Source organism: Poecilia formosa, unplaced genomic scaffold (genome assembly GCF_000485575.1).
Source record: "Poecilia formosa unplaced genomic scaffold, Poecilia_formosa-5.1.2 Scaffold647, whole genome shotgun sequence".
Taxonomy (NCBI): Eukaryota; Metazoa; Chordata; class Actinopteri; order Cyprinodontiformes; family Poeciliidae; genus Poecilia; species Poecilia formosa.
In genome coordinates this window covers 30,803-56,617 of record NW_006800586.1, presented here as the reverse complement: position 1 = coordinate 56,617, position 25,815 = coordinate 30,803, and the positions used below count along the sequence as shown (strand labels likewise).

The window sequence follows — 25,815 nt, the reverse complement described above, 5'->3', positions numbered from 1 at the left end:
TTTCCCATAATTCTTTGTCGTCCGGCTTCTGGGGAAGGCTGATGGCGGCGACTAATAGAGCAGGGCTCCTCCGCTTTTGATACATTAGCAAATAAAACTTTGATCATTTGGTTGATTTAACGGCCTAATATAGGTCAGGTGGATGAACAACGGAGGATTCGCCGTCAGACTATTCGAGTCAAGGTAGCATGTTAGCACACAGCCATTCTCACTACATGGGTTTGTCAGAGTAAAGTGGTTACCCAGCTAGCTGAATGTTTCCATATTCTGAATTGCTTTATTGGAGCTAATCAGTTAACCACGAAGTCATTTTTTCCCAGTAGGAATAGAGTTGTTTTTTTCTAGATGTATGCGACATTTAACTATGAAAATGAATAGGCCGGCAACCAGCGGCGTCAGCAGTGATGCTAACAGCGTATTGCTACATGCTAGATGTTCCCTAGCCCTAATAGTAAAAGTAATGATCCCGTCACCGAGCTTGATTAATTCAAATTAGAAGGAATATGAAATTAGAAGGAATATGATACAACATTCTTAAATGTTTTGCCAATAAAAATGACAACTTATTGGTGTATTTGTATAATCCTCCCTCCCCTCCTGAGCTAATACTTTAAAGGCAGTGTTTCTGCCTTTAAAGTATTAGTTTCTGCTCCTCATGGACCACTGCCTTATATATTTAGGTGTTTCCCTTCTGCCACACACCTGACTTGAATAACGGGGCGATTAACAGGCATCTGTAGCGCTTGATGGCAAAGAGGAGGTCTTGCAATCACTCGAATCTGGTGTTCTGGGACAGAGACGCATCTAAAATATGCAGGACAGTGGTCCCTGAGAAGATTATCTTTCACTGAAAGTCCACCTGCACTTCTTTTAGGCTGCCTGTACCACAACGTCTGTAAATGGAATATCTTCTGATTCCTCTTTCTAAAACCACTCAGGTTCACTCAGCTTGGTTGGAGAACATCTGAAAAACATCAGTTTAAGTCTTACTTCGGATTCTCAGTTAGTTAAGGACTGGATAATTCCTCCCTATGTTGTGGGCTAAACCAGTGTTTCCCAGCCCTGGTCGCCACGGCACCTTGCCTTGCATGTTTTAGGTGTTTTTGTTGTTGCTTTGTTTTGTTTTATTTTTTCTTCTTTCTTTTGCTCTTTCTTTCTCTTTTTCTTTTGGCAGTTGGCAAACAGCTTAAGGTGCATTACTGCCACCTTCCAGATTCGAGTATGGTTGAAATTTTTTATTGTTACTATGTTCCTCCCAAAATACCTGCTCTTCTTCAAAAACTTAAAATGCTGATAGAAACTACATACCCCAGATGACCTTTGAAATTATTCAATTACATGTAATTTACTTTTATTCTTATTTAATTTTCCAATTAATACTTCTCTTTCTTAAACATATGTATCACATTCCAAAGAAATATATTGTACTGTTTCTATTTATCCACAATAATTAAAACAACCTGTACTATGTTTATTGATTATTTTAAGAGTACTGTTTAATCCTGTATGACCAAATGTCATCCTCAATATAATATCTTCTTTTTTAATTCTATTACATTTTCTAAATTCTCTTTTGATACTATAATAAAATGCAGAATGTTCTTCTCTATCCCATTATTCTTGCGATTTTTTCTTAATGTACAATTTGTACTTATTTTGACATTCAAATCAACAAAAATAATAATAATAATATTAAACAATAATAATTTTTGCAAGACTGTCTGGCTACTCATTTCCTTCTATTGCAATATAAGAATACTAGCTTGACCTCTGATCTGTAATTTTTTATCCTGAAAGTTGAGTGACTTATATCCAATACAATATCTTGTCATGATTCTGAATTTATCTTCAGAATACTTATTAATACGCTACTTGAGTGTAGTTGTGTTCTTCAGCTCAGCAGATTTCAACTAATAACTGATTAACAGACGTTTGCTAAACTATAATCATCTGAATCCGGCATATTAAAGCATGGAAACACCTAAAACATGCAGAGCAGTGTGCTTTGAGGACCAGGGTCAGGAAACACTGGTCTAAACAATTCCAATGTAGGAATGGCAGTATTTTTGGAGGGTTATCCTGATGGAAAGTGATCCAGGATTGTTCACTTGAGGACAAGGAGGTTAGTCAGTGAAGAAAAAACATCCCCACAGCATGATCCTGCCACCAGAACCATGTATTAGAGTGAGGAGGTAGTGTTTAGGGAGATATACAGCATGAATTTTCTGGAACATACACAGTTAACCCCAAAATTATTTATAACCTTTGTAGATTTAGATTTAAAATGACCTTTTTTAAAATATGAAGTTTGCTTCTAATGAGTCTGGCATCACTCATAGGATAAAATACTGGACTATGCATTGTTTTAAAAAATGCTTTTATACAGAATTCAACTTGTCGTCCTCTTATCAATTGGAAAACCATAGCACTCAAATCCTTCTTATGATTGCTGATCAAATTTTTGCATATTTCCCTTACTTCCAGTTTGAAGAAAAAAAATGTTAAATTAAAAGTTGACTTTAAAGCAACTGTGTGTAACTTTTATTTTAAAAAATGTTATTTGCATATTTATTGAAACTGTCAGTGTTGTGACAGTATGATCTATGAAAAAATTGAGCTCCTCTGCCTTTTTCCTGTGGTCCTGTTGTCATCTGAACAAATGCACTGCTTTGTCAGAAACAATCAGTCAGAGCCAGCAGGAGGGCCTTACTGCTGTCAACCGACTCTGCTCAACCTCTCCCTTTCTCTTTGATATGCTACAGCTGGTTCACTACAACTGAGGCTGCCATGAATGCTCAGTCTGGTTAGCATGGCCACTGATGACGGCGGATAAACAGTTTTCCTGGAACGGTAAGTTGCTTCTCCTCCATTAACACATTTATCGGTGAGAACATGAGGTTGATCAGCAGCACTGAGACGCCCTTGCTGGCTCTGGAAGTGTTTGACTGGGAGAGATGCATTTCTTCAGATGGTAATAGTAGCTCAGGGAGGAGGTAGAAGAGCTTGAGCTTTTCACAGATTATCTGTCTCATACTGTCATAAGATAGTGACGGCTTTAACAAATAAGTAAATAACAGATTTTTGTGAAAGCTACACACTGTAACTTTGAATGTCAACGTGTCAGGGGTATGAACCACTTTAGGATGAGTACAGATATATAGTTAAACCCCTGTGAAAGCATAACCCTGTCCCAGGCAAATTTTGCACTGTTTGACTCAAGGAGGCCAGCACTGAGATGGTTTTAGGTAAAATATTGTAGAATGAAACATATATACACAAAAATCTCAAGATGTGTACAGAAACATAAAGATACAACCTAAGGATCATATCTAATAGCTAACTTACTTAGAAATTTTATCTGCAAAGAACTTTAAGTCCACGCTGACATGTAGTACAGATCTGGGTACCAATTCATGTTGTTACAGTCACTGTCCTCCCCAACCCAATTATCATACTTCACATAGACCCTACTCGTAATGTCTTTTTACACACACAGACAAACACATATAAAATTACAATGTTCACACAACAGATAATTTCATTTTAGTATGTAATCTTTTCTGATTAAAGAAACAGCTTTGGCACACTCCACTCTTACATTTAACTCAGCATTGTTCTGAGGAAATATCTTTAAGTACCATCAGTCAAAACAAAAAGTATTATTTAAAAATAAAAGATGCTCCACACTCTGGAAATTCTCAGATGACATAGTAGGAAGTCAAAATTAACACCTGCATAGGGAAGGCTAATGGTGAGAGATGAAAAAGAATACAGTGATCACCCCTAAAGCCATTGAGGTTGCACACTTTTTGGAAATATCTCATTATGATATTAGTGTGTACAATATTCATATTTGCATAGGAGCATTTGGGGAGCAATAATTTTCAGCGACTATATTTTAAATGTTATGAATGCTTTTCATGCTAACATAAAGGGAAAGCCTTGCTTAAAGAACACCATCCTCATGGTCAAGAATAGTGGTGGAAACAATGCTTCAGGTGTGTTTTTTTTTTTAGCCGACAGAATAAGCTGCTGTAGAGAAAGCGGCATCATAAAGAAGGATTATAATCAAGATTGCCTGCAACAACATCAAGAAATCTGCAGAGACCTTATCTTGAACAGCATTAGTGGCTTCAGTGTCACATTGACTCAAAACACAACTAAAGTTTAAAAAAAAATGGTCAACCAACAACAACATAACATTTTGAAGCAACCCAGACAGAACCCTGACTTAAATCTGATATAGGATTTATGCAAAGATTTGGGTTGAGATGAGTGATCAGAGATACCAGTGGAGACAAGTTTATCAACAGTTCTGCAGAAAGTAAACTATATGAAGTAACTCCAGTTTGTTGCATTGGATTCTATTTATAGTTGCTCTTGAACCATAAAAAAAGAAACACTGACCAACATCTCGTTGTTTAATGACAGCCTTGGCAAAATGTAATGTTTGAATTGTTGGCTGTGCACTTTGAACAGCCTTGTTGCTGAATTGTGCTTTACAAATAATCTTGATTGATTTACTTATGGGTATCAGAGTAAGGGAGCAGAATACAATTGCACATCACAATTTTCTGTTTCACTTCACAATTATGCACTGCCCAAAATGTGAAAAAGTTTAAATACTTCTGCAAAGTACAAAGATTATCATGTTATTTAAGTATCATGTCTGCTCTCTGCTAGGTTTTTGCCTGGACCTTTTATGCTGTGTGGCCTTGGCTGACCTTTATATTACGGGGTTTCCCAACCCATGGACTCGACTTCAGCATCGGACTTTAAAAGGAGGTCATCACCCTCCTCTTCCCCAGTTGAGGTTGGAGAAACCGCCAGAAGCCCTCCTCCCTGCTCACCCTTCTCGTCTCCGTCACCGCCTTCTTCTGAGCCGTCTTCACCATCATCTTCATCGTCCTCTCTTTGTGCCAATACCTCAGTGTATAAAAACAATGTAACACGTCTGAGTGAGGTGGCCAGGGTTTCTTCTACTTCCACACAACCACTTGCCACATCTATGTACAATAACGCCTCAGTACTGCGCTTTCCTCACATGGCAATGCAGGCAAGCAATAGCTGTGAAGAAGATGATGGGAAAGGAGGGATGTACAATCTTTACAGTCCAACTGATGTAGAGAAAGAGAGAAATCTGATGGGGGAGGAAAGGCATGGGGAGAAATATGACCCTTTTGATCCAACTGGCTCTCCACAGTCAAATGTGGATGATGGGCTTGACAGAGATGAGGTCTTAGAGAAAATTGCTGAAATAAATGATATCAAAGATGAAGAACCTCCAGATTCCACAGAGATTTTGATGGATCCACTGAGCCCCAGTCTGACCAGCCAACAGCACCTGAGGAGGAGAGTGGAAAGCAGCAGCTTCAAAACCCGGGGGCAAAGAGAAGGCATTGACTCAGAGCATTCTGAGATAGAGGAGGGAGAGATAGTTGCAGCTGCTGACAGAGATGGAGCTAAAAAGAGGCCCTCAGAGGAACCCCTTCCTCTGAACTCTCCCAATATTTCATTCTTTGGTTCGAAACCAGAGCGCATTTTGCGTGTGCTGGATGGAGATGGGTTTGTGTCTGTGTGCACAGAGGGAAACTGGGAAGATGACAGGGAGCTTGAAGATGAGCCTGTTGTCGGAGTGGAGGATTTGAGAAGGAAGTTGGTCAGCAGGAGGAAGGAAAGATATCTGTCCTTTCCTGCCTCTTCCCCTCCATCTTCTCAGCCACCACTGCCTCCTTCCCTTCCTCAAGCTTCCACATCTGCCTCTCCTGCCACGCCTCCTGTAGAGCAAACAAGCAAGAATCGCAAGTCCTCCAAAAGTTCTAATGATCGCGACAGACAAAAAAGCAAAGAAAGAAAGCCAGGGGAAAAGGTTGTCAAAAGGAAAAAGAGAAAGAAGGGAAAAGAGGAAGGTTGCGAGAAGAGCAAAGAGAAAGGACGAGGACAAAAGGATGGAAAGGACATTAAAACAAGGGGGAGCAGCAGAAGCAGCAGTCAGAAAGGAAAGAAGAGGCGACATGACAGCCCTGAAGTCTCACATCACTCTTCAAGAAAAGAAATGCACTCGCGACGCTCTTTTTCAAGTCTGTCTGAAGAAAGACACAGGGAACGAGAAAGAGAGAAAGACAGGAGCAGAAAAAGTCATCGAGACCGAGAAAGGGATAGAGGCAGAGATAAGGAAAGAGACAGGCATCATAATCACAGCAACAGTCACAGGAAAGATGAGAGAGTACGAGATTCTAATACTAGAAGGAGGGAAAGGGAAAAGAAGGGTAAACTGCACTCAAGCAGCAGAGAGCGGGGCCTTCCAAAGAAGCGTAAGAGCAGTAAGGAGGAGAGAGAAAGTAATAGAGACAGGCAGCATGAAAGGGAACATCGACGGGATGGTCGCCCTGTTGTCCCGCCATCAATTCAAGACCTCAATGGTTCTGACCTCTTTGCTATTAAGCGAACCATTACAGTGACAACCACCACTACCACCACCACAGTCCCAGGCTCACCAAGACTTACAGCAGCATCTCCTTGCCGTCCCACAGAGGAGAGGAAAAGAAGAAAATGGCAATCAAATGAAGACACAGAGGAACGGGAAGGTGTTTGTGGCCGCTCACGGTCATGCTCCCCACCGAGGTATCACGGCTATGAGTCAGATCGCTACTCTGACAAATTGGAAATTGATATGTTGTCTTTAGATGGAGAAGCTCTGGACTCAGATTACCCATCTTTGGAAGATACACCTCCTGCTGCACTGCCTTTAGAACCACCCATCCCAAGCCCTAAAGCAAAACCTTCTCCTAAAGCCAGACAAAGTCATTCAAAAAAGAAGTCTCACACAATAAAGAAGTTAGATTCCCCTTCCTCTTCTAATAAAACAACAGGGAAATGCCTGTCCTCACTGACAGTGACTTCAGGTCCTACCTCCATCACTCCTGGTCTCACATCAGCAAAGAGAGCCAGAAAAGTAGGAAAGGAAAAAGTCCGGGACAAAAGCAGCAGAAAAGATTTAATTAGTTCTGGGAAATCCAAGAAAGAGAGCAGCAGCAGTCGGAAAGGCAAACTTCAGTCCAAAGTGTCGGTCTTGGTGCGAGAGGGAGTGAGCAGTACCACTGGAGCTTCTGTTGGTTCTGGAAAATTAAGCATGGACCTCTTGGGTCCAGGGGGTACAGGAGCGGGAGCAGGGGGTTCAGTGGTTGGAGGCTCTATTGCCGTAGTCTTTTGTAGAGACAATGAAAGCAGATCTCCATTCCTGAAGCCTTGCTCAGAGCCCCTGTCATTAGGTGGCCGAGGTAAAGATCTAGCTGGTATGGGAAAACGAAGCAGCCTGTCTGGACCGCCATCATCCTTAGCCAGCCCTGCTGGACTGAAATCCAAAAAAACAAAACCAAGCTCCATCACATCTACTTCTTCTTCTGCATCCTCCCCCTCATCATCTCTGGCAACCAAGCGTCGCCGCCGTTTAGCTAAGAAAACCAGTAAAAAAGCTGGAACAGCTAGTATGGCTGCTGGTGAAAGGAGCCAAAAAAAATCCACATTAGAAGGCTGGACTGGAGCCTCCTTTGATGCTCCGTCAGCTGTTGGAGAGGGGAGTAAATTAGTCGGTCCACATACAGGTCAAGCTGGCCCTCCGCCTTGCCCCTCATCCTCCTCTTCTACATCCTCCTCCACCAGTGTTCTCCCACCCTCCTCCTCTCCACCACACACACCGCCTCCAACGAATGCTCCCTTGCGGGACACCAGAGAGTCTTCCCCTGACTCTCAAACTGTGGACAGCAGTTGTAAGACACCAGAGCCCGCTTTTCTAGTTGAGGACTGCCCAGATCAGAATAGCCCTTCTCCCCCAGCTTCCAGTCCATCGAGCCTGTCTACTTCCCAGGGAGCCGGTCTTGGAAGTACCCTGTCAACACAGACTGTAAAGCCTCCCCCTCCAGAAGACCTGTCAAAATCTTTGACCTCGCCTCCTTGCTCATCTTCATCAGCAGGCCTCACCTCTCTTTCGCTGTCGCTCACTTCCACTGACCCCTCCTCTTCATCCTCAGTATCCTCCTCTTCTGCCAGTAAGCTGCCACCACCACCTCCTCCACCTCCACCAGCAGCACCTACTCTGCCCTGGAGTCTTCAGACAGGAGTGGACTGTACAACTGGAGGTGTTTTAGCATGTAAGTTTGTACTCCTACCTGAACAGAACCTTGCCATACTCTTCTGAATTATTCAGAAACATGAATCTTGAACATTTGAATGCCATGTATGGTATGTTCTTAAATGTAGCATTATCTACTCCAAAGCACTTTACTCTACATTACCCATTCACACACTGAGCTACGTTCTAGCACAACTGCCCTGGGGAAGACTGCCACACAATCTGCACTCTATGACCACCACCAACAGCAAGCAAGGCGAGTGAAGTGTCTTGCCAAAGGACACGACGACTTAGACAGACAGAGCATGGGTTTGAACCAGGATAATACCAGTTACAACTCCTACCTCCTTAGCCACCGTCGCCCAATGATCATAATTCATAGGAGTGTTGTTAGAGTTCACAATTATAAACTCTTAGCTTCTAAACATTATATTTCTGTTATGTTTGTATGTGAATCTTTAGGAATACATGCTCACCTGTGTAAATTATTATTCTGTCAGTGACGGCTCTACTCTTCAAAATGGAGGAGGCCAATATTGCCAGCAGGGCGAAAGCACAGGAGTTCATTCAAGCAACCAGTCAGGTGAGTGAGAAAGGCTAAAGCAATATACAATATAAAAATGTGATTATTCAACAAAATCAGAAAAACAATACATTCAAGAATTTAGCAAAAATAAACCTAGAAAAAGTTTCAAAAAAGGAACCATCTACAGCTACTCTTACTTTCAATTCAAGTAACCTCTAATTGTTCATTGATTTGGTTTCGCACATGCAGATTCTGTCCCATTCCAACCAGAACCAATCCCAGCATCACGTTCCTCCTTCCTCAACTTCCTCATCCACCCAAATCCCTCCACCTCCCACTGTGCCTCCACCAGCTGGTCTGAGCCCAGCCCAGTTCATCCTCCACAGCTCTCTCCCTTTGGTGGGATGCACCAAAACGCCCCCATCTCACCTGCACCCCTCCCTAGGAGGTGGATGTGCACAGACCCCACCGCCGATGCTACCTGTGGGGTTGTCAGGAGTGACAGGAAGCTCTGGTGAAGCCAGATGGGAAAATGAGAACAAAGATTCAGATAAGGTATGACTAAGTGGTTTTATACAGTGGCCTGTAGTTATACTGACAGTATTAATAAAAAATAAAAAAAGAAAAGTATAACATGATACAATTGTTTTCATTTCGAAGAGGAATGCAATGATTATTCCTACAGCTGAGAGAATATGAGCTGAGAGAAGCTAATATGAGCTTCTCTCAGCTCATGTTAGCTGAGAGAAGCTAATATGTTGATTGTTAATGTAATGATTAGATCTACAGCATTTATTTAGATATTCATTTCACCATTTGAACTGATGATTCCCATGATGAGTAGATGCAAACTTCTGATCACAAAAGCTTAAGCATAATGCAGAGGAAATAGGGTTGATAATCTTTAGGATTTGGATTTGATTGGAATTCAAAAGGCTATGATGTAATTATAAATAAATTTGATGATGTAACTCCTTTACTGCTCTTGTTTGTACCATAGAACGCTCTAGCAGAGAATGCACCATCATGGTGAAACCTTCAGTAGGAGCAGCTTTTTATAAAACCCATGCTAACACTATTTACATGCATTATAATTTAATTTGGATACATTTGGTTCCGCTGTATATCATGTGGATTGCCATTTCAGTACAGAATCCTGGAGGTAGGATGTACCGTGGAATTGTGATGAAAACATATCTCTAGACCAGGCGTGCCCAAACTTTTTGAGACCAAGATCTACTTTTTCTCTCACTAGCCGGCTGAGATCTACCTCATGACACGAAGACATAAAAATTGTAAATTAAACTCTGGCTTATTTCATATGTGAATATACATCATTTACAGCAGAAATAATAAAGTGATAGAAAACCTAATGCAGTTTCTTCCTCATTCTGACACTGGGAGGAGGTTACTGGTTTCTCAGTCAGAAGCTGGTTGCAAACCTGATGCCAGCAGGTTTGCAAACCTGATGCATCAGGTACCATGACTGATCTACCAGTCAGTCATGGTAGATCAGATCAGTAGATCTGAAATTTGGTTTGATGACATCAGTATGAGAAACTACAGACTGATAGGAGGAACCAAAGAGCCCAGTAAAGGCAAATCTTCTGAATTCAGGATATAATTCATTTAATTTCACATAATTACCCATTTGTTTGTTAAAACTTAATGAAATATATTTGTCCTATTTGATGTTTGTTGTGAATACTCACAAACGAACGAGGTAATTAGTCCAAGTTTGTCGCTTATTGAACGTTTAGAAACTACAGTGACTGTAAAGTGCCACAGCAAAGGTAAACAAAGGTAAAACAACCTGAACAGACGATCAACTCAAAACCACTCCTACCTTTTTATTCTCTCTCTTTGTTGTTTAAGCACACCCGTTAAAGTCAAACTAAACATTTAGTTAGGAAGCTACATATTTAGTTCCAAATTGTACCGGGCCCTTTGATACGGGTTGCCAGATCCCTATATGACCAGTGTCAGAGTCTGGTCTGCATTGCCAGTCGTGCTCGTTGCCGGTGAGTGAAAAAAACTAAAACAATATACAATATAAAAATCTGATTACCGCCACACGTGGCAACCGTCTGCGCCCTGCAAGCTGAGCAGAGATTACATTAAAAACACAACATTCAGTCCTTTACAATATCATGTTTCCAGGCTTAATATTTATTTCTCGATTATTAATAAGCCTCTCATGAACACAGCGGTGGTTGAGTAGCTAATTTAAACTCCTGCTCTGCTCTTCAGTCAGTCTTTGAGTCGCCTTTTTTTCCTTTTTTTTTGTTAATGGAACCGAAACGCACTGAATTGCGGAACACCTTGTTGAAACAATAATTACTGAGATGATTAATTTTAACACGTTTCAATGAATTTTTTAAAATTATTATTCTTTAATGAAGCTTCAAACGTTTAGGATCTTAGTGAATATTTTGATAAGCCAGTCAGAAGAAGAAGTGCTGGCATCAGCGTCCTGGGCGTTCAGTTTGTCACTTATTGCCGAGATCGACTGAAAACCTTCCTGCGATCAACCGTATTGAGCACCCCTGTTCTAGACCATATTTTGACAAGACCAAACTATTCCTACAGATTCCACAAATGATTCCATTAGATAAACTAAGAGTCATAATCAGTTTAAGCCAAAGATGAATGTATCATCCTGAACCATTATGAACAAACCTAAGTCCAGATGTGAGCATAATACCAATGTATTTTAGACTTAAAGTCCTTTAGTAATGATTCCACCAGAAGGATTATCTATCTAACAAGACACACAAATACAGAATTTCTGGATTGGAAAATTAATATTCAGGTTTTCATTAGCTAATAAATATTTCACCTTATTTGTCTAGAAATGCAAACCGTCATGTTGGGTTCTAGCCGGGTTACCCACATGCAAGAACACACTAAGAGAAGCGATATGAAAACAACAATAATATTTATTTGGGGTAAGGTGGTGGGGCTCAGGGGAAGCAGTCCTGGAACCTGGGAGTGGAGGGAAACCGGTCGTCGGACTGTAGATGAGAAAAGCGGAGTGAAAAACTGGACAGATCCAAGGAAATGATTCCGAGAGTCTTTCAGAGAATGCTTACTTGAAGGCGGGATTAGGTCTCGTCGGTGGCGGCGGCTGGAGGAATGGGTTACCGTTGGAGAGCGAGCGGGTAAGCCTCGTAGCTGGTGAGGGGAGCGAGCTGACATCCGAGCGGGTTCCGATGGCTAACTCCCGGGGCATGAAGCGCCGGCAAGCCCAGCTTGTGGCGAGACGCAGGGAATCCACGGGAAGGGACCAGGGAGGTGAGTGTACGAGGCAACCGATTGGTAACACCAATGGCGTTGTGAGGAAACACAAGGGAAATCCAGACAGGAACGCTTGTCCACCTCGAGGAGTCTCAGGATGACCACAAGGAAACCTGACGGGGAGAACTCAAGGAGCGATCAAAAAAACGAGCTCAATCGTAGAAGGCTTTCACTAAGGAAACGTTTACCAGTAGAGGCGAACACTCAGGCACTGGAGTGTCAGCTAGTCGGTCTTTATGAAGCACCTCCTCAGCTCTCGCAAATTAGACACAGGTGTGTCTACAGGTTGGCCGCCACACTTCTCCCGGGGCTCCGCCCAGTGGTGACATCTGGTGGCTGTGAAGGGAAATGGCAGATTCCCAGAAAATCCAGGACAGAACAGGAGAGGGGAAAAAAAAGCAAAACAGAAAAAAAAAAAACAACCTAACAGTACCCCCCCTCAACGGACGCCACCTGGCGGCCGAGAAGAGGAGGAAGGCTGAGAGGCGGTGAAATCACTAATAAGGGAGGGGCCAAGGATAAAGGAGCGGGGAACCCAAGAGCGTTCCTCCGGACCGTAGCCCTCCCAGTCAACGAGGTACTGGTGACCCTGACCACGCCGACGGGAAGCTACAATATGGTGGACGGAGTATGCAGGATGACCGTCAATAAAACGGGTGGGAGGAGGGGGTTCGGCCGGAGGGCACAGATCACTGGACAGGACAGGTTTAATCTGCGAGACATGGAAAGTAGCATGAACACGTAGGGAGGGAGGAAGACGAAGGCGCACAGCTGCCGGACTGATGACTGACACTATCTCAAACGGGCCAATAAACCTGGGAGACAATTTCTTGGACATGGACTTGAGGGGTATGTCCCGGGTAGACAACCAGACTTTCTGACCGACCACGTAAGTGGGCGCAGAGGTTCTTTTCCGGTCAGCCTGTTTCTTGTTCTGAGCGGCTGTGTTATTAAGTGCAGTGATGGTTTCTGACCAGATTTTTTTACAACGGCGAATGTGATGCTGTACTGAAGTGACAGATATGTCCTTCTCATCGGATGGCAGGAGAGGGGGCTGGTAGCCAAGGGAGACCTCGAATGGGGAAAAACCTGTAGCTGCTGAAAAGTGACTGTTGTGAGCATATTCTACCCAAGGTAGATATTGAGCCCAGTCTCCAGGGTTAGATGCAGTCAGGCAACGCAGCGTGGCCTCCAGCTCCTGATTCAACCTCTCCGTCTGGCCGTTAGTCTGAGGATGGTAACCAGAGGTTAATGACACTTTTGCCCCTAGGGCGGAACAAAACTGTCGCCAAACTTGGGAGATAAACTGAGGACCCCGATCGGAAAGAATCTCCTGAGGGATGCCATGTAACTTAAAAACATGTTTAATGAGAAGCATGGCAGTTTGAGCGGCAGTGGGAAGTTTGCGAAGGGGAACAAAATGACAAGACTTGGAAAAGCGGTCAACGATAGTGAAAATGGTGGTCATACCCGTCGATGGAGGTAATCCAGTGACAAAGTCAATAGCGATGTGAGACCAGGGTCTCTTGGGGATGAGTAACGGCTGGAGTAATCCTGTAGGTGGCTGATGGGAGGACTTGTTCCTGGAACAGACTGGACATGCTAACACAAACTCTTTGACATCTCTATGAACTGATGGGCACCAGAACCTTCGGTTGACCAACCCAATAGTTCAACTGATACCTGGATGTCCGGAAAACTTGGAAGAATGTATCCACTGCAGGAAGCGGGATCGAGCGGAGGTAGGGACGTACGTCTTTCCCTGTGGACATGACTCAGGGACAGGCTTGGTTAACTGGGCTTGATGGATGAGGTCTTCAACCTCCCAGGTAACCACTCCCACCGTGCAGCTGGGGGGGAGCAAGTTCCTTCTCAGAGTCATCAGGTGCATGCAGTCTTGAGAGGGCGTCAGGCTTGACATTTTTAGAACCTGGACGGTAAGAAATGGACAGGTTGAATCGTGAAAAGAATAATGACCAGCGAGACTGTCGAGGGTTGGAGCGTTTAGCTGACTGAAGGTAAGACAGGTTCTTATGGTCAGTCCAAACTACTATGGGATGCTCAGCTTCCTCTAGCCAGTGTCGCCATTCCTCTAGAGCGAGCTTAATAGCCAGTAACTCTCTGTCCCCCACGTCATAGTTGCGTTCAGTTGGCGAAAGTCTGCGAGAGAAAAATGCACAGGGGTGAGTCTTATTATCTTTTTCAGAGACAGCACAGCCCCCACTCCAGAGTCTGAAGCATCGACCTCAAGGATGAACTGTTTAGTGGTATCGGGCTGGACTAGTACAGGGGCGTTAGCAAACAGGTTCTTGAGACGGTTGAAGGCTTCCTCTGCTTGAGGGGTCCAGGTAAAACTTGACTTGGTGGATGTGAGCGCGGTTAGAGGTAAAGCTGTCTGGCTATAGTTTCGTATGAAACGGCAGTAAAAGTTGGCAAAACCCAGGAACCGCTGCAACTGTTTTCGGGTCTCGGGCGTAGGCCAGTCCAACACAGCTCTGATCTTGTCCCCTGAGGGTCTTACCTGCCCGCTCTCAAGGATGTAGCCCAGGAAGGTAACGGATGATCGGTGGAACTCACACTTCTCTGCCTTTACGTACAGTTTGTTCTCCAAAAGACGTTGGAGAACCTTCCGGACATGCATCTTGTGTTCCTCCAGGGACTTGGAATAAATCAGTATGTCGTCTAGATAAACGAAGACAAACACATTAATGAAGTCTCTGAGAACATCATTTACGAGGGCTTGGAAAAAGGCAGGTGCATTAGATAAGCCAAACGGCATAACTAAATATTCATAGTGTCCCATTGGTGTCTTGAATGCCGTCTTCCACTCATCTCCCTCGCGAATGCGAAGGAGGTGGTAGGCGTTGCGGAGATCGAGTTTGGAGAAAATGGTGGCTTCTTGGACGGGGTCAAAGGCTGAGGAAAGAAGAGGTAAAGGATATTTATTCTTAATGGTGATCTGGTTCAACCCCCTGTAGTCAATACAGGGCCTCAAGGACCCATCCTTCTTCCCCACGAAGAAGAACCCTGCACCAAGGGGTGACGATGAAGTGCGTATAATGCCTGCTGCTAACGAGTCATTAATGTATTTCTCCATGGTCTGACGCTCAGGACGGGAGATATTATAAAGTCGGCTGTTGGGTAGTGGGGCTCCGGGTAGCAGATCTATGGCACAATCATAGGGGCGGTGGGGGGGTAGAGAGAGTGCTTTGCTCTTACTGAAGACCGCAGCCAGATCCTTATATTCGAGGGGAACAGATGAAAGGTCAGGGGGATCGGCCCCATGCTGCTCTGCCGTTAAAGAAGTCAGAGGGACGGCAGAGTGGAGACAGGTTGCATGGCACTCACTGGCCCATGACTCAATAGTAGCTTTTCTCCAATTTATCTGTGGGTTATGTGCGAGTAGCCACTCGAACCCCAGGACTACAGAGGAGCTGACTGCGGGGAAAACAAAAAAAGAAATTAGCTCTGAATGGTTACCAGAAATCACAAGACGGACGGGTTTAGTCTTCTGGGTTATCCTGGGCAGGATCTCCCCATTTAGGGCTGAAACCCGAAGAGGAACCGGAAGTGGTTCTGTAGCGATACCTAGCTGTTCAACAAGGGTAGAGTCAATTAGATTTTGTTCACAACCTGAGTCAATGAAAACAGCCAGAGGAAGAGATTGATGGCGATGGAAAAGTGTAGCAGAAATAAGGAGACGAGATTTCTTATCCATGGGTTGCGCCGGCAGCCTCCTCGTCTTTACCGCCGGGCCTGCAGGTTTAAACGTACGGGGCAGTTAGTGATGGAATGGTTGGGACCCCCACAATACAAGCATAACCGAGAGACTAGTCTCTTTTGCCTCTCCTCAGGTGTCAGGCGAGTGTTACCCAGCTGCATGGGTTCAGGTTCTGAGGTCTCCGAGGGGTTTGGTACTTCCTGGAGACTAGAACGGGTAGCTTGAAGGGGGGCTCTGGCTGAAGGATTTCGGCGATTTCTCTCCTTGGCTCGAGACCGAATTCTATTATCCAGTTTTATGGTCAGACTTATAAACTCTTCTAGAGTTTCAGGTTCATCCAGAGTAGCTAACTCATCTTTAATCTGTTCACTCAATGCATGGAAATAAGCACTCTTAAGTGTAGCAGCATCCCATTTAGAGGCTGCTGCCTTTATCCTGAAGTCGATGGCAAAATCGGACACAGTTCTTTGTCCCTGTTTTAGGTTCCAAAGTTCTCGGGAAACTGAAGTCTGGTCAGTCTCTTGACTAAACACCCATTTTAATTCTTTAATGAAATCTGAATAAGAACAACCAAAATCAGTGGGGGAGGAAAACCTAGCCTCGGCCCAAGCCAGAGCTCGACCGGACAGCAGGGATTGCACATAAGCTATTTTAGCGTTGTCGTGTGGGAAACTCTGAGGGCAGTAATTGAAAATGATGGAACATTGTAACATAAGTCCCCCACATTTGTGCACATCACCTGTGAACTTCTTGGGGGCTGGCGGTTGAATCTCCGAAAACGTGGGACGGACTGGCGGGTCTGGGGCTGCAGGTGAGGCTGGGCTGGAGGCTGCGCCTGTTGAACTGAACCTTGCAAAAAGTTAGACAACTCAGTTAGCCGACGGTTTGTTTCGGCCTGTCTATTTCCCAACTCTCTTAAAGCTGAATCATGTGACTGTATGAGAGCGTGTTGTTCCGATAAAGCCCTTCTTATTGCGTCTGCTGGGGTAGGCTGCTGGCCTGAGTGTTCTGTCATGTTGGGTTCTAGCCGGGTTACCCACATGCAAGAACACACTAAAAGAAGCGATATGAAAACAATAATATTTATTTGGGGTAAGGTGGTGGGGCTCAGGGGAAGCAGTCCTGAAACCTGGGAGTGGAGGGAAACCGGTCGTCGGACTGTAGATGAGAAAAGCAGAGTGAAAAACTGGACAGATCCAAGGAAATGATTCCGAGAGTCTTTCAGAGAATGCTTACTTGAAGGCGGGATTAGGTCTTGTCGGTGGTGGCGGCTGGAGGAATGGGCTACCGTTGGAGAGCGAGCGTGTAAGCCTCGTAGCTGGTGAGGGGAGCGAGCTGACATCCGAGCAGGGTTCCGATGGCTAACTCCCGGGGCATGAAGCGCCGGCAAGCCCAGCTTGTGGCGAGACGCAGGGAATCCACGGGAAGGGACCAGGGAGGTGAGTGCACGAGGGAAGGCAACCGATTGGTAACACCAATGGCGTCGTGAGGAAACACAAGGGAAATCCAGACAGGAACGCTTGTCCACCTCGAGGAGTCTCAGGATGACCACAAGGATACCTGACGGGGAGAACACAAGGAGCGATCAAAAAACGAGCTCAATCGTAGAAGGCTTTCACTAAGGAAACGTTTACCAGTAGAGGCAAACACTCAGGCACTGGAGTGTCAGCTATTCGGTCCTTATGAAGCACCTCCTCAGCTCTCGCAAATGAGACACAGGTGTGTCTACAGGTTGGCCGCCACACTTCTCCAGGGGCTCCGCCCAGTGGTGACATCTGGTGGCTGTGAAGGGAAATGGCAGCTTCCCAGAAAATCCAGGACAGAACAGGAGAGGAAAAAAAAGCAAAACAGAAAAAAAAACCCAACCTAACACAAACCTTCTTTTTACATTCATAAGAAAGCCTTCTATATATTTAAGTTTATTTGATAGAGACAGACACACATTGCCATAGACAAACTGAACAAAACAGCAGTCCCATAGCAGTCATAGTGCAATAGCTACAGTTAATTCGCAGCACTTGTCCCTGGATGGGCTTTTAAACAGTAGCTCTAAAAATGTAAGTAATAATCATTTAAAATAGCACAACATAATGTTGACATCTACAGTGAAACATAGTACATCAAAAATGGATACAGTTCTGTTTTTGACATAACCAGAGTTTTGTTTGATTTTTAAATGTACTAAAACTGGTTACAGACTTTAAATCAACAGGAAGTGAATTCCAAACTACAGATCTTCTCACCGCCAAATCACAAATAGGACAGGGGATACTGCCAATTTGGATTTTAGGAAACCTATCCATCCATTCATCCATCTTGTTCCACTTATCTGGAGTCGGGTCGCGGGGATAGCAGCCTAAGAAGAGAGGCCCAGACTTCCCTCTCCCCAGCCACTTGGGCCAGTTCCTCCAGCCAGTATCTGTGACCTCGTTCTTTCGGTCATGACCCAAAGCTTATGACCATAGATGTGGTTATATAGGAACCTAACAGCCTGTATCAAAGGGCCCGGTACCCCATACTTCTGGAGAACCCCTGACAGTGCTCCCTGAGGGTTAGGGTTAATGTTGTTGATCTTCCGCTCCCTTCTTCCCTCATTCGTGAACAAGATCCTGAGATACTTAAAGTCCACGACTTGGGGCTGGACACCCCACCTGTTTCGCCAAGCCGAAACAAAAGTCTCACACTGCAGAGAAGGCACTCTACCCTTTTCCAGCTCAAGACCATGGCCTTGGATTTGAAGGCACTGATCTTCATCCCGGCCGCTTCACACTTGCCTGCGAACCGCTCCACCGAGAGCTTTAAATCATGACCCAATGAAGCCAATATGATCGCAACATCCGCAAAAAGCAGAGATGCGATCCTAAGGTCACCGAAATGGATCCCCTCAATACCTTGACTTGTTCTGTCCATGAAAGTAATGAGCAGAATTGGTGACAAAGGACAGCCTTGGCGGTCAAACCCTCACCGGCAATGAGACCGATTTACTGCTGGCAATGCAGACCAGACTCTGATACTGGTCATATAGGGATCTGGCAACCCGTATCAAAGGGCCCGGTACCCCATACTCCTGGAGAACTCCCCACAGTGCTCCCTGAGGGACAGGGTCGAACGCCTTCTCCAAGTCCACAAAATACATGTAGACGGGTTGGGCAAACTCCCACACACCCTCCATGACCCTTCTGCACACTTCTGTGCTGGCAGCTGAAGGAGGAACAGCTTATCCTGCTCTCTCTCGTCCTTACTGATAACTTTGCCTGTGAATTATTTTTAAAGTCACAGTTTTTATAGTTATATTTACATTATCGACATCATAACTGGATTACTTCAAACCTAAGGACTGGGAGATTTTCTCACTTTTATTTTTACCNGTTAGTCCTTTTCTATATATTTCTAATTTTGCCAATATTCCACAGGTGTAAAAATTAAGTCCCAAAAATCTTATTAATGTAGGATTTAAATAACTTCACGGTTCTTCATTTTATTAGAAACCCCAAACATTTCTAATGCTTTGCAATTTAGAGAACAGAAATACAGGTTTAAATTTTCTGAAAGAATTGTTGCTGTTGACTGGCATAATCTATAAATCTAGCTGAAATATAGTTGCTGCAGACCTCTGTCATAACTGGAAGGTCAATTCCCATTGAAACGCAACAATGCAGGTTTTGAAAAAACATAACAAGTAAAAGATCTTATATATTAGTAGCTAAAATAAATGGAGATGATCCAAGCACAGCTGCACATTGAAGTACATCTGCAAAATCCAGGCAGTCATGAGACATGGTAAGAAACCTGTGGTGTGATGAGAATATATATAGTACTACACTATCTTTCTCTCTTCCTCTCAATGAAGGCGGACACTTTTGTCCTCTGCTCCCTCCCTGCCCATGCCTGCCCTGCTTGCTCTGTTTTTGTCCTGTCTTTTTTCCATAGAGCCTTGAAGTTGAACGCTCCTAAGGACATCATTCCTTGATCACAAACACCTCTGTCAGACTATGCCAGGGACCACAGCCACCTGGCTTCATGGCCCTTTGACGTCACCACCTTCACTCATGTCTTTGTTTTGCCCCTTTGTTTTGTCTGAATGTCTGAATGTTCCCATTTGCCCTAATGTGTCCTTTCCTCTTTTTCTTTGGTTTGTTATTTTGTTTGTATTTCCATTTAACTCATGTAAAGCACTTTGAATTGCCTTGTTGCTGAAAATGTGCTATATAAATAAAATTACCTTACCTTACCTTAAACTCTTTCAAGTTTTGTCAGCAATGACAAACTTCAATGGTGTTTGGAATTTTTAGAAAGATAATAGTAATAATAATAGGATGCCATCCCCTATGCAACCCTGTGAAGGTGGTGAGTGAAAGGAGAATGGTTGTGAAGCTGTCATCCTTTTCTTGACATAATCCAGCGTTTTATCTTTGCCTTTGAACCAGGGCAAAATGCCTCCGTTCGACCCCAGCAGTATTATACAAAGACTTCAGTCTACAGAAATGAAGATTCAACGGCTGGAGGTGAACTTTGAGATAAACGCTATCTGTGGAAATGAAACAACTCTTTCTCAAATCAGCGGAGAGGTCGTACACCCTGCACCAAGCAGCTCACCTGGAACGCTCAGGGCGCCAAGCCGAAACAAAAGTCTCACACTGCAGATCCCATGAGACGACTAACAGGGAGAACTAACTCCCTGTTAGTTCTCTCTAACAGGGAGAACTAGCAGGGTGGGTTCCAGCTCTGAGCTGGAACCCACCTTCAACTTCAACACCTGCTCCGCCAAAGAATAGCAAGCAGCTGAAACCAAAACGGCTACACCAACCCCGTTCCCAAGGACAAAGCGACCAGCCCAAGCCTCAAAATATTCTGACTCCGTGGGAATTTTCTGTACTCCATCCTGAGCCTCTGAGTGAGAACCCACCTTCAAACATCAACAATGAGGCTAAACCAACACATCCATCCCACAAAGCTCCAAAGGACAAAATGACCACCAGGAAAACAGAAGGTATGCTAAGAGTGCTTATTGTTGGAGATGAGACAGTAAATGGAATCAGTCATGTTTGCAATCCCAAGAAAATGAGAGTGGTTTCTTTTCCTGGTGACACTGTATCTGATTTACTCTCTCTAACCACTGATAAGCCAAATACTGAGACTTTAGTTGTGTTTGTTGGAGCCAACGATCTGGCAAAGCAAAAATCAGAGATTCTGTAAAAGGACTTTAATATTCTTCTGGACACTATAGGAAAATAAAAAAATGAAGTTATTTCTCAGTGGTCCAATTCCATCACCTCAATGGGGAGACGAAAAACATTCCAGGCTGGACATGATAAACAAATGGATGATTAAAGCTCTACCAGCTCAGTGACCTTCATCGATAACCTCTGGATCTACTGGCAGCGCTTTCACTTCTTTGGAAGAGGCGGACGCAATCTTAACAAACATGGAATAAGGCTGCTCACTGCAAATATTTTTCATTTTATCAACAAGAACAACAATGTGATCATCGATTCAGAAGAACAGGCTCAAGGATGTCTGACTAGGATGGAACCCTCCATGTATCAGGAGCAAACTATTCCAAAGCAAACTGATAAAACATCGACTTGGGACAGAGCAACTGGTTCCTCTCCTCCACCACCCCCCCTCCCTCCCTGCTCCTCCACTCATTCACAAGATACCTACGAAGAAATGTCTTCTGGACCAGTTTCTCAGATTTACAGATGGATTGAATGAATAGGTTTACCTCGGAACGTCTCTCCTTAGCGCTCCCATAGCAGACCTCACTTCATCTAAGCCACCTGCCTCTGACCTCCCTGAGGATCCAGCGCTCTGCGTTTCTGACGTCTGAGACCGGGGTCCAGATATTATCTTTACACTTGTCTTCCTCCAGAATGTGTCTTGTCCCCCGACATTACATAGCAGGACATTACCTGTCTGGATCACTACAAGAAAAGTTACAAAAAGCAGAAATGCAAAAGACAGTGGTCTTAATTCAAACCTCAGACTGAAGAACTTTCAGCCCCCACGTCACTTAAACTAGCTCTTTTAAATACCAGATCTCTCTGTGCTAAAGCTCTATTAATTAATGATTTAATCACCGAGCATAATATTGATGTTTTATTTCTGACAGAAACATGGCTGAATGACAATAATGAACCAATCGTACTAACTGAATCAGCGCCTCCTACATACATTTTTTTAAAGTGAGAATAGAAAACATAAAAAAGGAGGAGGTGTGGCTTCAATATTTAAGAATACCATAAACTGTAGTAAAATTTCTTTGGGTAATTTCACGTCTTTTCAGTATCTTGGAATTGAGGTAAAAGACCACAAACGAACTTTGACACTAATTTTATACAAAACTCCAACATATGTGGAAAATTTCTTTACTGACTTGAATGAACTTCTATCTCTCATATGCATTGATTATGATTGTTTAATAATTGTTAGTGATTTCAACATTCATGTTGACAACCCCCAAGACAGAGAGGCAAAAAGTTCTTTAATATATTTGAGAGTTTTGGTTTAACACAACATGTCAAACAAGCAACACGCACTCATGGACACACACTGGACCTGGTTATCAGTAAGGGTGTGAATATTTCCAATGTCTCTGTAACTGATGTTGCCTGTCGGATCACTTCGCGGTAATCTTTGAAAGTTCTTTATCCGTTCACCCACTTGTACAAAAAGCTACTATCACAAAACGTCCTTTCACAGAAAACACAGCAGAAACATTTAATCAAATCTACTCTTCTTCCTTGCCCTTAAGCTATCATGATGTAGATAAGTTGGTAGATGATTTTCAGTGCAAACTTTCAGATATCATTGATTACATTGCCCCATTAAAGTGAAGGTTGTGTCTGGTAGGAAGACATCTCCATGGAGAAATGCACTAACAGTTCAATCTGCAAGACCAGGCCGAACGAAAATGGCGTAAAACTCAACTTCACGTTTACTATGAAATCTATACAGAAAGACTACATAGCTATTACTCAACACTAAAACATGCAAAGAAGGCTTTCTTTGCAGATGTCAAACAAAAACATTAACAATGCTTGAGCTCTATTTGCTACTGTTGACAGGCTCACAAACCCTCCTATGACGTTACCACCTGAACTGCAATCTAATGCCGCCTGCAACAAATTTTCCAGTTTCTTCTCAGAGAAAATTCAAAAGATCAGAGGATTAATCTGCACATCCACTCCAAAGCCAGTACCAATGCTATGCCCAAACGAAACAAATGCAGGAAAAATTACCCAATTTCAACTACTTAATTATAAAACCCTAGAAGAAATTATGAGTCAATTAAACTCCAGTTCCTGCTGTCTGGATGTCCTACCCACACATTTCTTTAAGAAAGTTTTGCCTGTCATTGCTAATGATCTGATCCAAATAGTAACTCATCGCTCTCTTCAAAGCCTGGAAACTGTTGTTTCCAGGCTTTGAAAACAACAGTTATCAAACCACTGATAAAAAAGAACAATCTGGACAAATCACTACTGCAGAATTACAGGCCGATCTCATACCTCCCATTCATCTGCAAAATTATTGAAAAAGCAGTTTTTAAACAATTAAATAACTTCCTAACAATAACCAATCACTTTGACTCCTTCCAGTCTGGTTTTCACGCTCACCACAGCACGGAGACGGCCTTTGTAAAAGTGTTCAATGACATCCATATAAATACAGACTATGGGAGAACCACAGTGCTGGTTCTGTTGGACCTCAGTGCAGCTTTTGACACTGTTGACCCTGACATTTCACTGAATCGACTGGTGGGTCAGACTCTCTGGTCCAGTGCTCAACTGGTTTGAGTATTGCTTAAAGAACAGGGATTTCTTTGTTTCAATCGGAAACTTCTCATCAGAGAGGTTAAAGGTCACATGTGGGGTACCCCAAGAATCAATCCTAGGACCCCTTCGTTTCAATATTTATATGCTCCCACTAGCTCAGGTTATAACAGGAAATAAGTGTAGTTGTCATACCTATGCGGATGATACACAGCTCTACATCATGATGTCACCAGGTGACTCTGAACCTATCGAATCACTGAAAAGATGCTTAGAACAGATAAATGCGTGGATGTGCCAAAACTTTCTCCAGCTGAACCGAAATAAAACTGAAGTTATTATCTTTGGACCTAAAGAGGAGTGAACTAGAATCAATGCACAGCTTCAGTTATTACAACTGAAAACCCGTGACCAGGCCCGAAACCTGGGAGTAGTGATGGACTCTGAACTGAACCTTTAGAGAGGACAGTAACAAAGTCAGCCTTCTGTCACCTGAAAAAAATGTCCAGGATTAGAGGACTAATGTCTCAGCACGATCTAGAGAAACTCATCCACGCGTTTATCTTTAACCGCATTGATTACTGCAACAGCATCTTCACAGGTCTGTCCAATAAAGGGTACCCTGGTGCCAAGTGCACATAGTATGGACAGTATGTGCACAGAATGGACAGAAACTATGTTCAACATCATTATTTTAGAGAATGTGCATTAAAATGCAATTTAAATGTTACTAAATCTTTTACACATTTTAAGATATCTTCCTAATCACTTACATAATCTCAGGAGGCAATATGTGGAATACAAGTCTTGTGTAAAATTAGGGTATTTGCATGAGCAAGGAAGTTTAAGGTCAGTTTTTTGTACATTTCTTTATGCTACAGTTTTCTACCATTTCACATTGGTAATATTCACTGAATAGATCTCCCGATTCAATTATAAAGGACTTAATTTTGCTGCTGGACTGGACAATTGTTTCCCATCAAATTGATGAAAGGATTTTTGTAAAATATTGGTAGAGTGTATGTACTTCTTGGAGTATTACTACTTTTGACTGTTGATAAGTAAAATCTACAATGCTTGTATTCCATAAATTTTGCAGCTTTGTTAACATGACTACTACTTTGTTCTCTAAGTATCTGAAGAAACTACACACCCAAGAGCGGGCAGTGGAGGAGGTGAAGCTTGCCATCAAACCTTACTACCAGCGCAAAGACATCAATAAGGAAGAATATAAAGACATCCTAAGAAAGGCTGTACATAAGGTCAGTGTAAGCATCCAAATCAATGGATTGCGATTTGAATGTGATGTTGGCATGGAAAAAGTGAAACCTCTTAAATCTTTGCAAGATTGATGTAAAGTGTTGTGTTGTTAATTCATTTGAAACCAGGATTAACTATTTGCTTTTCTCTCAGATTTGCCATAGCCGTACTGGAGAAATAAACCCAGTCAAAGTCAGCAACCTTGTAAAACTGTACGTTCAGCGCTACAAATATTTCCGGAAACACGGACGCAAAATGGATGAAGAAGAGCGAGAAGACAGGGAGCAGGGAACACTACATTCCTCTGCCTGAGAGAAGTCTGTTTGTAACAACCATCCAGCTCAGTGTCTGAGCACTACAGTGACTGGTTTCATTTATTTTATTATTGTTTTGGAAACTTTGTCTGCACATTCATGCCACCTGTTCTCTTATTTCCATGTTCTATGTAAATATAACTCATACTGATCATGAATGAAGTGTTTCTGGAAGCGAATTCTGCTGACTGTGATTAGCTGCAGTCCAGCACTTCTATGAAAGTTACATTTTGTTGCCTCTATCTATTGGAGCAGATGTTTTGGCTTTTTAATAGAGAAGGGGAGATGTTCCAACTGATGTTCCACTCACCAATAATCAGTTGGAAAATGCTCAAGGACACTCCACATACAGACACTATCCCATTTCTCTGAGTTGGACACTTCAGATCCATTGTATTGTCTGACTTCTTTTTATTCTATGTATTGTGTGCATGTGGTTCAGAAGTTGAGGAAAATCACTAAATGTCTTTATAAAATAACTTGGATTCCCAGATATAAACATTGCTTGAGAATTGCTGTGCAGTACTGTTTTATTTTTCTATTTCAGCTCCGCACACAAAGGTCTGTCTTTAAATTCACTAAGATTATACTGCACTGTTTTCTCCATTGGGTCTTGTCCAGCTTTTTGACTTTGTAGACCATTTATTGANACTGATATGTTAACTGACAGAGTTTTGAGAGCTGAACTAAGGATTTTTCAAGCAAACAAATGCTATTTTTGCTGTTTCTACAAATTGTTTTGAGAAATGCGTTTACTGTTTTGTAAATGCCAACAATTACTTGAGAAATCC

At 43.1% G+C, this 25,815-nt stretch overlaps 1 protein-coding gene and 2 long non-coding RNA genes across 4 annotated transcripts; 2 read left to right on the top strand and 1 right to left on the bottom strand.

The window, feature by feature from the left end:
• scaf1 (SR-related CTD-associated factor 1) lies at window positions 1–25,538 on the top strand. Of its 2 annotated transcripts, XM_007541982.2 has the most exons (7): window positions 1–183; window positions 2,763–2,850; window positions 4,684–8,150; window positions 8,632–8,714; window positions 8,907–9,212; window positions 24,584–24,712; window positions 24,864–25,538. In XM_007541982.2, exons 3-7 carry the CDS (start codon window positions 4,751–4,753, stop codon window positions 25,020–25,022), a joined length of 4,077 nt encoding a protein of 1,358 aa, XP_007542044.1. In that variant the 5' UTR covers window positions 1–183; window positions 2,763–2,850; window positions 4,684–4,750; the 3' UTR covers window positions 25,023–25,538. The 2 variants fall into 2 exon arrangements, with proteins under 2 accessions (XP_007542044.1, XP_007542045.1); XM_007541983.2 differs by lacking the exon at window positions 2,763–2,850.
• Window positions 11,265–11,814, bottom strand: LOC107834515 (uncharacterized). Its single transcript, XR_001660306.1, has 2 exons — window positions 11,750–11,814; window positions 11,265–11,671 (listed from the first exon to the last, which is right to left on the bottom strand). It is a non-coding gene; the product is annotated as an uncharacterized LOC107834515 (long non-coding RNA).
• LOC107834516 (uncharacterized) lies at window positions 11,878–17,317 on the top strand. Its single transcript, XR_001660307.1, has 2 exons — window positions 11,878–11,951; window positions 17,115–17,317. It is a non-coding gene; the product is annotated as an uncharacterized LOC107834516 (long non-coding RNA).
• Window positions 25,539–25,815: the final 277 nt, after the last annotated feature.

What these genes read in the sequence shown, in the direction of transcription:
- scaf1 (XM_007541983.2), top strand. Translation starts at nt 4,751, where the DNA reads ATGGACTCGACTTCAGCATCGGACTTTAAAAGGAGGTCATCACCCTCC. An exon ending in AGAACAAAGATTCAGATAAG is followed by an intron (nt 9,213 to 24,583) that starts GTATGACTAAGT and finishes TTGTTCTCTAAG; the next exon opens with TATCTGAAGAAACTACACAC. An exon ending in TAAGAAAGGCTGTACATAAG is followed by an intron (nt 24,713 to 24,863) that starts GTCAGTGTAAGC and finishes CTTTTCTCTCAG; the next exon opens with ATTTGCCATAGCCGTACTGG.